The sequence below is a fragment of the Lithobates pipiens genome, unplaced genomic scaffold, assembly GCF_037356315.1.
Source record: "Lithobates pipiens isolate NorthernLeopardFrog02 unplaced genomic scaffold, aLitPip1_a1.2 Scaffold_19, whole genome shotgun sequence".
Classification (NCBI taxonomy): domain Eukaryota; kingdom Metazoa; phylum Chordata; class Amphibia; order Anura; family Ranidae; genus Lithobates; species Lithobates pipiens.
Genome location: NW_027507764.1, coordinates 233538584 through 233552910, shown reverse-complemented (window position 1 = coordinate 233552910; position 14327 = coordinate 233538584). Strand labels below are relative to the sequence as shown.

The window sequence follows — 14327 nt, the reverse complement described above, 5'->3', positions numbered from 1 at the left end:
CTTTCACTGATCAACCATAGGCTGAAGGTGAGAGCAAACCTTTCACACTTGTGCGACTTTTCCTGCGACTTTGGACATTAGAGTCCCATGACAATTCGTACCCCATGATTCCTAATGATAACCATTCATATCTGTGCGACTTTAAGTTCCCTGTACTACTTTGGTCGGACTTTGATGCAAGTTCAGGTCCATAGACTTCAAGCATTCTCAGAAATTGTGTCAAAATTGCGTCAAAATTGTGGAAAAATAGTGTGACTTTCAAGTTGTTCAATGTGAAAGGGGCCTTAGTGTTACTGAACTGCAGCCCGGCCTTGGCAGACAGGATTGTGCTGAGTGACAGAGCTATGCAAAACTCAGAACTGAAAGGGAAGAAATGCAAATTCTTTTGCATGTAAAACAGTTTCCTAATGTCCATTTTATCTGTGTATCTAGATATTTGCATATAATTCAGTTTTTTTTTCATAAATTAGAGTACTTTTCTTAATTATTGTGTTTAAAATGTTTTTTTTGTTCATATGCTTACAAACATGAAATATTATTTTTAACATTTCATGGACCACATATAACTTTAAAAATAGTCAGCTGCTCAATATTGCTGCCATAGCACATAGGAAATTAAAGTTGATATCATAATAATTTTTCATAACTTTAGTGCAGAAACTTCTGTAGCAGGGTATACACCCCAGCGGCTTATCAATCCAGCTCTTAGACTGAGCACTATATTTTATTTTTAACTGACACACTAAAGTTCCAGTAGCCATAACTACAAGACTTCCCTCAGCTATTTCTGTTTGAAAATGGCAATTTGCCTAAAGTGCTTCAAGTATAACTAAAGTCAAAACTTTATTTTTAATTTTTGTACAGTGGAGAGGTAGTAGAACACCTGAATTTTTTTATTGCTGGCTGTGCCTGCATTAGGAAGATTCGTCCTCACCATTAGACTGTTTACTATTATCACTGAAAGTGAAAGAAAATCCCACATTTTGGGTTGTCCCCAGAACAGCAATAAAGGGGAAATCCTTTAACACTAGTTCTCATGACCCTGATGACAACCAGTGATTTCCTCACTTTGGAGTGATTGCCCTTTACTTCATCTTTCGGCTATGGGACAGGAAGTGAAGGCCAATCTCTGCAATGGGACACAGATGGCAAAAAGAAACCCGATATAGGGTTATAATCCTCACTTTTTTTATATGAAAAAAAAACTTTAGCCTTTTGTTCTACTTTAAAATCCAGTTATCAAATGTGTCTATATCTCAATCTGTATATTAAGTTAAAGTAAGCATTTTAAACCTATCCTATTTTTACTAACTGGTTATATTTCATGGGAAAACGTAAATATACATTTTAATTTCTCCAAGCAGTAGGTTCAGAGTAAGGGAGGTTTATCATATATCAGTGAACTACCAGTATGTTTTTGATTGTGAAAACAAATCCTCACAAACATGGTGAGTATAAATGAATGAGTGAAGTGATTTCAGCAATTAGCATGTAAATCTACAATTTAGGAATGAGCAAAATTTTGCAAAAACTCTTTTTGTTTAGACAATATTTGTGTTTTGCATATTTTATTGTTATTTGGATTATTTGTGTATTTATGAAACTAATGAGGGGCTGTCTTTGTTGCACAAGAAATGGTCCAACATAGTTGAAATGAGCTTCTGCAACTCTCAGGGCCCTTATAAATTTCATTGCACACTTTAAAAACCACGCAGAAGGCCTTTAATTTTACCTTCCCCACTGATTTCAATGCATGTTACCTAGCTGAATGAATGAATCAATGAAATACTTGTATAGCGCACAATGCGAACTGAATCGCCTCTAGGTGCTGTAAAATTATCCCAATTTTCACTAAACTTCAGGGAAATTAAAACTTTCAGTTCTACTAATTTCTAACGTGGAAAGCATACCAATTTCATAAAGTGTTTATGTAGGGAAATTAACACATGACTTTAAAGCTGAATGTTACCACTTAACACCAAAGCTAGAATAATACTTTCTCAACTGTAAGTTAGACAAAAGATAACATCAATTTTATCTTACGTGATGAATTTTGTCAGGTTGCACCACTGGTTTGGATCTACAGTCTTCATCTTGCTTTCAAACACTTCTCCACAAAATGGCAAATACTCCAACAGAAGTGTTTCATTGCACTTGATCACATGATGTTGTAAACCACCTATAAATAAAAATATGAAAATACTGATTATCAGCTAGGGACTTGCAATAATATAACACCAACATGTATATACAGACAATGGGATTAAGTGCAAAATCTGGTGCAGCTTTGCATGGTAGCCAATTAGCATCTAACTTCAGCTTGTTCAATTAAGAAGTTAAACCTGACAGTAAAACCTGGAAGGTGATTGGTTTATATGCAGAGGTCCACCAGCTTTTGCTTTCCCTAGTTTTAGTAAATAGTATGTAGAAAAGTACAGTGCATTTACATAGACGTCTCACTTGACGCTTATTGGGCAAATTTACCATTGATTTACCATTGAAACATCCTTTTCTAGTGCCCAATGCAAATTCACAATTTATATGGGCTTCTGTTCCACAGGATAATAAATCTGCCTTTATAGCATACAGAAGCTCACCACTAGGGAAAAAACATACTAAGCCCTTGTACACACGGTCGGAGAGTCCGACATCCAAATCCGTTGGATTTTGTCTGATGGATTTTGTCCGACGGATTTTGTCCGAAACTGTTGCATACACACGGTCGGACAAAGTTGTCGGAAAATCCGACGTGATTACGTTATTTCATTACGACGGGACTACGTTCACGCTAGCCAATAGCTTTGGTGTAGGAATTTGATCTGAGCATGCGTGGCACTTTGTCCGATCGGAATTCTCTACACATGATCGGAGTATGTCCGATCAGAGCATTTTGTTGGAAAATTTTACCAACAAGTCCGATGTAGACCACACACATTCCGTCAGAATCTCTGACCATGTGTACAAGGGCTAAGACTTTACCCACTAAGAAGCAAGAAGGAATAGATACATTTCTGGCGCAGTCTAAAAAGCACATGTGACAAAGCTAGGACCTCATGGCAGATTCTCAGTCTAATTTTAACCAGTCACACCACAGGACTCCTTCTTAGATTGAGAAAATATCCTAGATCCTATCGATATAACAACCACAGTGGCCCTGATACTAAAACCCGCAATTTAGGTAGCAGTACATGTGGCAGTTATCAAAGGTATCTGATCCCTGAATCATGACTTACTGGTACAGACACAAAACATAGCTGAAACTGAGAACAAAATGCCTGTATTTGAGAATTAGCTAGCAATGGCTCTGTCCTCCATTCAAGTCACTAAGAAGCAGAAACTCTACCTCCTGGAAAAAAACTAAAGGATCTGGAAAACCAATTGAGGAGGAATAACCTCTACATCACAGCTCTACAAACTGACTATATTGCATTGCATTTCTTCTCAGAATATACAATTCAAGTTGGGCCTAGAGCAGTGGTGCAAAGTTGAAAGGGCACATCAAATCAGACCGCTCCTACCCACCACTGCATTCCTATGTCTAGTCATCATAAGATACCTTGATTACAATGAGAACCAACCATATTGAGAGGTTTCAGAAATACAAAAAATCTCCATAGAGTCTTCCACAAGCTTATAATATTTCAGGACTATTCAACAGAGATGAGGTACAGGAGAAAAGCATTAGTGAAGATCTACAAAACTGTTTTCTATAACATTGATTTCTCACTGGCATACCCTGCAACACTTTACCTGTAAATCTCAGAAGGGAAACACATTTACTAACCCTGAAAAACACCTTTCAATACATGACATCTGGAGATTGCACAACCCAAACCTTTTCACATGCCTGTACTTCACTATCAAAATTGGATTACAAATTATCCTCACAATCTCTACCCCCCATCACAATTAAATCCCAAATCCATGATCTGATTATAGATCATGCCCCAATCTCCCTAATTGAAGAATAAAAAAAACACTAACACTAAAAAAACTTTAAAGATAATTTCATAAAAAGATGAATGTAAAATGTCGCCTTTAACAAAGAAGTCTCCATCTCCCCTATCCTCTTTTGGAAAGCCGAGTGAAAATAATAACCTACTTACACAGTCAAAAAAAAACTAACTGTAGCATCATATAAGGCCAATGCCAGATTCTGTGCTGCATACATTGCCCTATAAACGAAACTGACAATGAAAGTGGTAAACTACTTGAAAACCTGCCCAGAGGGAAAGGAAGAACTACAACCATGAATAGTCTCACTTACAAATTGGATATGAAGGTCACTGACCAAAAAACAAATTTAAAGCTACAATAATGGAACAGTACATGTCCCTCTACATGGGGAAGAGGGAAGCCTAATAATAAGAGCACTGGACTCTGCAGAAGCTTGAAACTACAAAAAGTATTTTGCATCTCAACTGGAAACTTTGAATGCAGACATAACAGAAGCTGAATGGGGCAAAATATATGTTCAATTCATTTGATTACGAGGCCCCAGGGCCTTATGACTTTCCAGCTGAATTATTTAACAAGTTATAACACCCACACTATAAGCATTTTGCATGGGCTTGTGGGGTTATGAATAAAACAGGAATGAGGCCTATTATAAAACAAAAAACAAAAGATCCCACCCTATAAGCTCCTATAGGCTGATATTACTTGCTAATATAGATTCCATATTAATGAGATGCCAAAAATAGTGGCAGACAGGCTGGCTATTTTGATGCATATGCTACAAAACTCCACCCAAATATTTTTTTTTTTTATAAAAGTAGAGTGGTAATGACTGACATTCAAAAGCTTTTGCTGGTTCTAAAACTTTGTAAAACCAATGAGGCATCCGCCTTCATATTATTAGACACTGAAAAAGCATTCAATAGTGAACCAGGAATGGCTCTTCAGGAGTTGAAGTCATCTGGGATTCCAAAGATCCTTAAACTTTGATAAACTTGCTCCATGCCATGTATAACTTGTTTAAAGCCATGACAAAAATGAGAATCATTTTGAAACATGCAAACGCATTTTCTGATTTGCCAATATAGCCTGTTTTTTCTTAAGATTTGATTAAAGGTTTGTGAACATTTCAGAAGGACTCTCATCCCCACTGAGGTGAAAATGTGTCTGACCTTCTCATCTTCTAGTCAGTTAGTCCACTCTCAGAGCTATAAATATTCTATTTTATTCTAGTTCTATTTACAATAACCATTACAATTCAAGTGTGTCAAAAAAATTGTATTTAATTAAATGTTGTATTTCATTACTTCTCTGGTATATGTTTTCAAAGGACTGTCAATTATTTGAGTTGAGGATTGTGCCTGAACTTCTTATCCCTGAGTCAAATATTTTAATAACACTGCCAAACTCTGATCCCTATCTCTAAAGCATATTCCTTTACAATAGCCTTCACCTCTCAAGTGTGTTAAGAAAAAAATATATTTAAAAAAAAGAATGTTTTAAATATGTATATTTTATTGCTCCTACTTGTAAATCTCTGTATAAATGTCTGGGTTTTCAGTTTTCTGAGCCATTTTCAGAATTGTATAAAGCTTTAAGAAGAGATGTAAGTTAACCTGAACGTTTGCATCTTTAATAACCTAAAAAATAATTGGGTTCACCTTACTTGAGGGAAATATAAATGTACTCATCTTTTAAAGTGTATACACATTGAAAACTTAATTTTGGATAGAGTGGGTAAGGGTTAGAACTTCTGTTGAGTTTTCTTTTTTTACATACCAGTATGTCCAGGGTCTACTTAGTGAGATGTTTTTCTCATTCAAGCTCCCCATACATGGATTGAAAGTTTGCCATTTAAGCAGGGACTGGATGAATTGTGATCTATTTGTGGCCCCTGTAGTTGAACAGAAGTCTATTTACTGACCTTCTGTTCAGCCACCCTATTGTATTTTCCTCATTCAATCAGCGCCACAGGCTATAGACTGCAGCATTAATCAGTGTATTCTGATGGTGGGGGAGTCTCTCCCCTGTCAGAATACAATGACTCATCAGAGAGGATTCCCTCATCTACACCACTGGTTGAACGATAAAAAACGGACCCATGTATGGGCAGCTTTACTGTCAAGGTGACAAACGTTTTACCAGACAGGAAGTAAGGGAATACATACAACAGCCACGTAGACAGAAGTAAAAACTTCTTGTCCCAATCTTCTAGCAGCTCTCAAGCATGTTCCTTAGGCCGCGTACACACGAGAGGATTGTCCGTCCAACTAAGTCCGTCAGACAATCCGACAGACAGTCCGTCCTACTTTTGAATGAACGGACTTGACCACACACGATGAACAGACAGTCCGCTGAAAGCTTGCGTGATGACGTGTACAGCACAAACGACGGGACTAGAAATACGACGTCCAATACACTGCAATGCAACCTTCGGCCGTGTAAATCCTTTCTGAGCATGCGCCATACTTAGTCCGTCCAACTAGCCTACTCATGAGCGGACTGTCCGCTGAAAACAAAGTTGGACGGACTGTATTACGGAAATTCTGAAAGACTTAGTCCGCCAGACTGTCCGCTGAAAAAGTCAGCTGAAGCCCACACACGAGCGGACTGTCCGCTGAAACACGTTTCAGCGGACTAAGTTGGACGGACAATCCTCTCGTGTGTACGCGGCCTCAGTGGCCATATTGGATCCTCATCTCACCATCACCACAATGTATGTTGGCACAGAAACCTCTTCTCAAATAGTGAGGCCTGCCAGGAATCCTTGTTGCCAAAGATGGATGTCCTTTTTACTGAAATCTGCATAGTCCACCATGGCCTTGATCAATATAGGGGGCATTTGACTGAGGCTGAAAAATGTATCCCACAGGAAGAAGACATCTGCATGCTGGCTGTGTGTGCATTCAGACCTTCAAGTGGCACCTTAATTTTAGGGATCAGGATTGGATACTCTCCAAGGCCCACAGGCACTAGAAACTGTGCTACAGTAAAGCTTGGATCTCTGGGATTCTCTGAGGCAATACAGCAATACAGCAATATCATCTCTCTTTTAGAATATGAGAATGAGACTTCAAGATTATGGTATCAAATAGAGCTTTGTCTATACTAGCAAGCTTCAAATTCAAAATGGGGTCACCTTCAAATTCTTTGATACACCTGTGTTGGCTGCCAAGTGGGTCACTATGGATCTTGCTGTCTCTATACCGCTTGTAGCAGGGTGGTCTCCTACCATGGTCCAGGTCTAGTGAACAGCCAGTACACTAATTATTCAGCTGTGTTCTGGGTTTTAAGTAATGACTAGACCAGGATTCTGTGCTCCACCTTGCAGACAAATCTGGCCCAGGGGTCAGGAGGACTCCACCTAGATGAGAGGTGGGAGCCAGTACAGCATGAGGCTGCTAGCGATAATTCATAATGTGTTAAAAATGATACTCTGGATGTATTGTTTTCACAGGAGACACACTTGACGGAGAGCAAAGTCATGACGGGAAGAGTACACACCAGCTACTCCTCTCATTCTATAGAATTCACAGTGTTAATCAGCAAGTCACTATTGTGCACTTTTGAACTCACCCACATACACCAAGGAGATAGCTATACTATAGTAGTCCTTACTATCTGGTCTGCTAAGTATGTGCTTATTAATATGTACAATTCTCCTCCTTTCAAGACACGCTATTATATTCACTCTATGATAGGATTTCACCTCGCTGCCCAGCCAATATATTGTTTGTTGGTCATTTTATCACCACACATTCCTCAGATCTGCACAGAGAGACACCCCAGAAAACTTCTCTGGTGACCTTCTGCATTTGGTGAAAGCTGCAAGCTTGGTGGAGGCTGGGAGGTACAAGCACTTGTCGTAACAAGTTTTTCTCCTGTTTTTCATAAAAAAACATTCAGAATTGACCTTACCTTTGCTAATGCCTCACTATTGGTGGATTTAACAAAAATACAATATTTATTTGGTTATCTGATCATGTTCCCCTTCTTCTCCTCCCCTTAAAACTTTCTCAATTAAGCAAAGGGCACTGTGGCTATTAAACACTTATCTTATGGAACACCTTATGCCCCGTACACACGAGCGGACTTTTCGACATCCAAACTCCGACGGACTGAGTCCGTCAGACTATCCGATCGTGTGTGGGCTGCAACGGACTTTTGATTCGCCAAAGTCTGACGGACTTTAGAAATGAAGCATGCTTCAAATTTTCCCGACGGAACTCCGCCGGACCCGGTCCCCGTCGAAAAATCCGCTCGTGTGTGTGCTACTCCGACGGACTAAAACCGACGCTAGGGCAGCTATTGGCTACTGTCTATGAACTTCCTACGTCGAATCCAGTCGTACGTCATCACGTTCGACTCCGTCGGAGTTTGGTGTGATGGTGTGTGGTCAAGTCCGTTCGGTCGAAAAGTCCGCCAGAACTCCGGCGGAACTCCGCTAGAACTCCGTCGGAAGTCTGTCAGACTTAATCCCTCTCGTGTGTACGGGGCATAACTGTCCAACAGCATAGAGAATTACTGGCAGCTTAATTCTAACACCGCATCTACTGAAATAGTAAGGGATGCCTTTAAGGAAGACATGAGATGACAGGATGAAGAAAAGCAGTTAGAGGTCACATATGCTGCCGCACCTATCATTGCCTTTCCTTAATAGATGTCAGGAATAAATTGCATCTTCATTCCACAGACTCTGGCCTTCTTAAGACTTGGCAAATGTATTTTGAACAGGGGGATGGGAATGGTAGACTACTGGTCCTCATGGCACAGCATGATAGGCCAGTTATTTCTTTACCCCAGATCTCGGCATCTTCTTGTACAACCCATTATACCCCATAAGGTATCATTATGGAGGAGTTTGACACTTCTGCTTCCCTATCTACAACCCTTCCAACCCAATGCACCTATGCACTCAGGTCTTTTGACCATTGATTAAGATACTATAAGATATTCAGCCATTTTTTTTTTTTTTTTGTGCTAATGGATTAACAAACCTTCACTTATTTTTACTCTGTAATGCCTCTATTTTCTCTTTTTTTAAGACCATATCTCACAGAAACACTGACACCTCATTCACACAGTTTAAAAGAACATGATATGGTATTTGCCCTCCAAGCAAAATGTAACCATTCCTACCCTAAATTAGATTGTTTTGACAATAGTAAGTTAAACCCATTTAGAACAGGATTGCAGACTATATCCTGTATCCAGCTGTTTCATATACAGTTTAGGTTCTAAAAAAACACAAATGATATCCTTCTGGATGCTTAGTACCAAAAATACATAGTATGAAACAATTTATACTTGTCAGTCCTGATGAACATTGCTCCTGGGAGAGTAGGAGTGGCGTGAGGAAAGATCTGGAAATGTTATTCTTTTTAAAGATGCTTCTATTTACTGTAATGCATACTTAGGATAAAAATCTCTACTACAGTTTGCAATGCATTTTCAGAACACACTTTGATTATTTCCCAAACAATAAAGTACTGATAACGATCAAATAGACAGCATAATGTGACATTTTGCTTCAGTGATGTAAGCTAAACGATTGGATGCTTTGGAAAAATACCAAGTGGATTTTAAAACGATTTATAGAATTTGGCAAGAAATAATACTGCAGATGCAAAGAGGGGATCCTGTAAGCACAAAGGACTTGAAGACAATGTTGAGAAAATATATTTGGCAAGGAAATGTGCAGAATAATAAAAAGAAAAGTTTGCTGACTGCTGTAATGAAAGAGAACGAAAGGGCTGGAGCTCAAAATTGAAGCTTTTATTTTTAATAATGTCACAAGGAGTGCAGCTGTTTGTTTGCAGCTGAAAACACGTTTTTACATTTTCTATGTGTGAGTAGGCAGCAATGCTCTATTTGCATATTCTATAATCCAGCAGAGTTTCTTTGCAATGTGTGGGCATAGATAGCCAGTAATTAGGGTAACATAAATTCACAGTAAGTTTTCACCATAATCACAAAATGTGTACTATGCAGCTATTCGTTTGCAATAGCAGTTTAATATTAAGTAGGAAAAGGGAGGGTGACTATATTCTTTCCTTACAGGCAGGCATTTAAATGTAAAATTTGTATCAAAACATTTTTTTACACCCTCAAGCAGCACTTGGAGTCTATTAACGATGGAGAAGGGCTACAGTAAAATTCTCTAAAGAATCCTTAAATCCATTTTACACAGCCTGCGGATAACATTTATTTAATGTTAGGCCACCCCAAATCTGCTTGCACCAGAAAAAACGTATTGCTGGATTTAACCTCATCACATATTATATCCTCTTGCATCCTGGTACACTCTTCCAATGTCTTGCCCAAGGAGGTTCATCAGTAATTTATAGAGATTGTTCTATATGATTGTTCATATAGTGGTGAAAAAATATACAGTGAGGTTAATTTATTAAAAGAGCATAAAATGTTCTCTAATGCCGCGTACACACGACCGGACTTTTCGAGGGACTAGGTCCGACGGTCTTTCCGACGGACTTTCGGCAGAGTTCCGACGGACTTTCCGAATGAACGGACTTGGCCACACACATTCACACCAAAGTCTGACGGATTCGAACGTGATGACGTACGACCGGACTAGAATAAGGAAGTTCATAGCCAGTAGCCAAAAGCTGCCCTAGCGTCGGTTTTTGTCCATCGGACTAGCATACACACGAACAGATTTCTCGGTCCGGCAGAGTTCCGGTGGAAAAATGTAAAACATGTTCTATTTCTAAAGTCTGCTGGATTTTTGGCAAGCAAAGCTCCGATGGAGCCCACACATGATCGAATTGTCCGATGGACTCGTTCCGTCGGACCTTTGCTGTCAAAAAGTATGGTCATGTGTACGCGGCATAAGCAAACATATGCAGTGATGCACAATAGAAATTAGAACAAAAATGGGACTTGATTGGATGATTGAAGTAAATGTAGCCCCATCATTTTTAGGTGAGTGAACATTCATTTCACAAACTGAAACTTTTGCTAGAGGGCAAAAGGATGTCAGAAATTGTTTTCTGTTCCTATCTTTTTACTTAGTATCTTAAAAGCCATCTCCATCCTTGTTGTTTTTTAAGTGCACTACAAAAGAAATAATGTAGCCTGCCCTCCCTTCTACAGTACGGAGCAAGAAAGTAAAGAGAATTTAAAAGAAAGAAACCACAAACATGTTTTGTTATTCCAGTCATAGCACTGGTATGACTAATTCATCAAAGCCTGACATTTATTGTGACAGCCATCTACCTGTATCTATGTTAAGTCCCACTCACAGCATGCACATTTTTTTTACAGAAAAACATTCTGATGGTTTGTACCTATGATAACTCCCAGTATTCCAGAGGAGTACAGCCCTAGCTATAAGAATGTGTATACGCATTAATGCGCAAATACAATGAGATCTACATCACGTGTGACACCAGGCAGGTCAGCACAATGAAGAACTCATTAAATGTAAGTATTTAGGTAGGTAGTCTCAAATTGAGGAATCGGGGTGGGGTGAATGAAAGAGCAACTTCAAAAGTTAAGTTGTCCTTTAAATACCCTTGGCTATTATTAAATAAAACCTCCCTTAAACAGCTTAAAGTTTAAAGACTTTTCAGAATATATTTTCTAATGTGCAAATGACAGGGCATGACAGCTGTGCACCTTCAGTTGGCGGACGTGTTCCTCCTGGGTTTTAGCTGCCTTTCCTGTCTGGCTTACTGACTGACTCTACAGTGTTCAAAATTTACACAATGATTCAGAGGAAGAAAGAAGTTGGAAACTAATAAATCACATCTAACTGACAAATCTGTGTAGCATTTTTTTTTTTTTTTCATTTAAAAGCCTATAGATTTTCATTGGAAAACAGTTTGCTTGGGGTATACAAGAAATACAACTGCATACGTCAATGAGATACTTGAGAAGAGTTGACTCAAATCAAGTCTACTTATTGACAATCTGACATTGACAATTAAAATGGTAAATTATTACACAACTGACATTACTTGATGTAGTTTTAAAAAATAATTTAATTATTCAATTCTTGAAATGCATGGCCTGATTTGCTAAAGTCAAGGACATGCTACCAGCAAAGACAAGATGAATTCACTGCAAACGTTTTGGTTTCCCTACGCACATATGGACAGACACAGCCATCTTCTACAAAAGATCACTGAAATATATATAATTAAGGGTGTTGAAATTGACAAATAAATTAAGAATATATTTTTATATTATATTTTTAATATTTGCAAAGAGTAGCAGAAATTACTGCTTACCCCATCCACCCTGCTTTACAGGTCCATGATTGCTTATTCTTCTGCTTCTGTTGTTCCAGCTCCTGGTTAGATGAAGCGTACCATCAACTCTTCCTTTAGGCCTAGAAAGGTATAGAAATACCTCTTGTAATCCTATGGATTACATGTAGTGTGTCATCTCACTGTCTTAGTTCACTTTGGGCATTGCTGAAAGTGGTGATGAGCAGAATAACTATAGTATTTTTGCAACTTATTTTGATAAAAAAAGAAGGGTATGCAGACTTGAATTGGGAAACAGGCTTTGGCTACTTAAATAAATCCTGGAGTTGAGCTTTATTATTACCTGAAACATGTTAATAGTTTTTTTTTTTTTTTTTTGGAGGTTGTTATATGGAATAGAAATGTTAAAATTGTGAATAAATGAAAAATAACCTATCTTTTCATATTTAAAGTACTGTATGTACTTTAAATGTTAGCACACAATATAAATGTCAGTATAGAGAGCACTACACTGATATTTAGCAATGCTGCTAAAAATCTTTATATACCGTATATACTCGAGTATAGGCCGACCCGAGTATAAGCCGAGGCCCCCAATTTACCCCCAAAAAACTGGGAAACCTATTGACTCGTGTATAAGCCGAGGGTGAGATATGCCTGTCCATCCCTGTGTGTGTCCGTCCATCCCTCTGTGTCCGTCCATCCCTGTGTGTCCGTCCATCCCTGTGTGTGTGTCCATCCATCCATCCCTGTGTGTGTGTCCATCCATCCATCCCTGTGTGTGTGTCCATCCATCCATCCCTGTGTGTGTGTGCGTCCATCCATCCATCCATCCCTGTGTGTGTGTGTGTGTGTGTGTGTGTGTGTCCATCCATCCATCCATCCCTGTGTGTGTGTGTGTGTCCATCCATCCATCCATCCCTGTGTGTGTGTGTGTGTCCATCCATCCGTGTGTGTGTGTGTGTGTGTGTGTGTGTGTGTGTGTGTGTGTGTGTCCGTGCAGCCTTGTGTGTCCAGCCTACCTGTGTCCCGAGCCTCCGTCCGGTCCCGTCCCGAGCCTCCGTGTCGTCCCGTCCCGAGCCTCCGTGTCGTCCCGTCCCGAGCCTCCGTGTCGTCCCGTCCCGAGCCTCCGTGTCGTCCCATGCCAGGATCGCCGCTCTTCGTCGGCGCCCTGGCGGCCATTCCCCTGTTCAAAAGCCGCGCCTCCGCCTCCGCCTGTGATAGGCGGAACACTCAATTTCCCAGCAGTCAGTGTTCCGCCTATCACGGACATCGGCTCATCCGAGGATGAGCCGATGTCCGTGATAGGCGGAACACTGACTGCTGGGAAATTGAGTGTTCCGCCTATCACAGGCGGAGGCGGAGGCGCGGCTTTTGAAAGGTAGAATGGCCGCTGTCTGTCTGCTCGACACGCTGTTCGGGCAGTCAGACAGCGGTGACTCGAGTATAAGCCGAGGGGGGCACTTTCAGCCTCAAAAAAGAGGCTGAAAATCTCGGCTTATACTCGAGTATATACGGTAATAACATTTTTGTCAGCTTTTCTAGCAGTCACATGAGCACTTTAACTCTGTTTACATGCAGTGTAGCAGTGGCTGAGGGTGTATACACTCAGCAACTTTCACACCATTTCTTCCTCTAGAAGTGATCCAGGAGTATTGTTAACCCTCTTCCTGAAACAACTTAAGGTGTTTAAACTGGCAGGATCATCAGGCTGAAGCAGTAGGACAATCTAAAAAATTTTTTTTATTAATTTTTCATTTTAAGGTTTGCAATCACCAATACAGTGTATAGCAGTAAACAACAAGAGTGTTATAGCAATTTTCTTCTTTTATTATTCAATAACAATATTACTATAGAGGCAATAGTGAAAAACATGATCTTAGGGTTAAAGGGGTTGTAAAGGCAGAAGGTTTTCTATCCTAATGTATTCTATGCATTAAAAGAGAAATATGCCCCCCCCCCCCCTTTATACTTACCTAGGTGGATACAGCATTGAACCAATGCTGCATCTGTCCCCCGGCATCTCTACACTGAGAACAGAGCCATCAAACATCGCTGATGGCTCGGTTCTCACAGACCCCAGAGAGGAGAGCTGCTGACTGTCAATCAGCAGCTTTCCTCTTTGCTCCTCCACATTCA

General features: G+C 39.7%; 1 protein-coding gene across 1 annotated transcript in view; it reads right to left on the bottom strand.

The window, feature by feature from the left end:
• The window catches only part of RAMP3 (receptor activity modifying protein 3), a 334835-nt gene that overhangs the window by 158648 nt on the left and 161860 nt on the right, over positions 1–14327 (bottom strand). The window contains exon 2 of the mRNA XM_077491790.1: positions 2044–2179. Coding sequence (XP_077347916.1) covers positions 2044–2179 — 136 coding nt within the window. The remainder of the gene's footprint in view (positions 1–2043; positions 2180–14327) is intronic.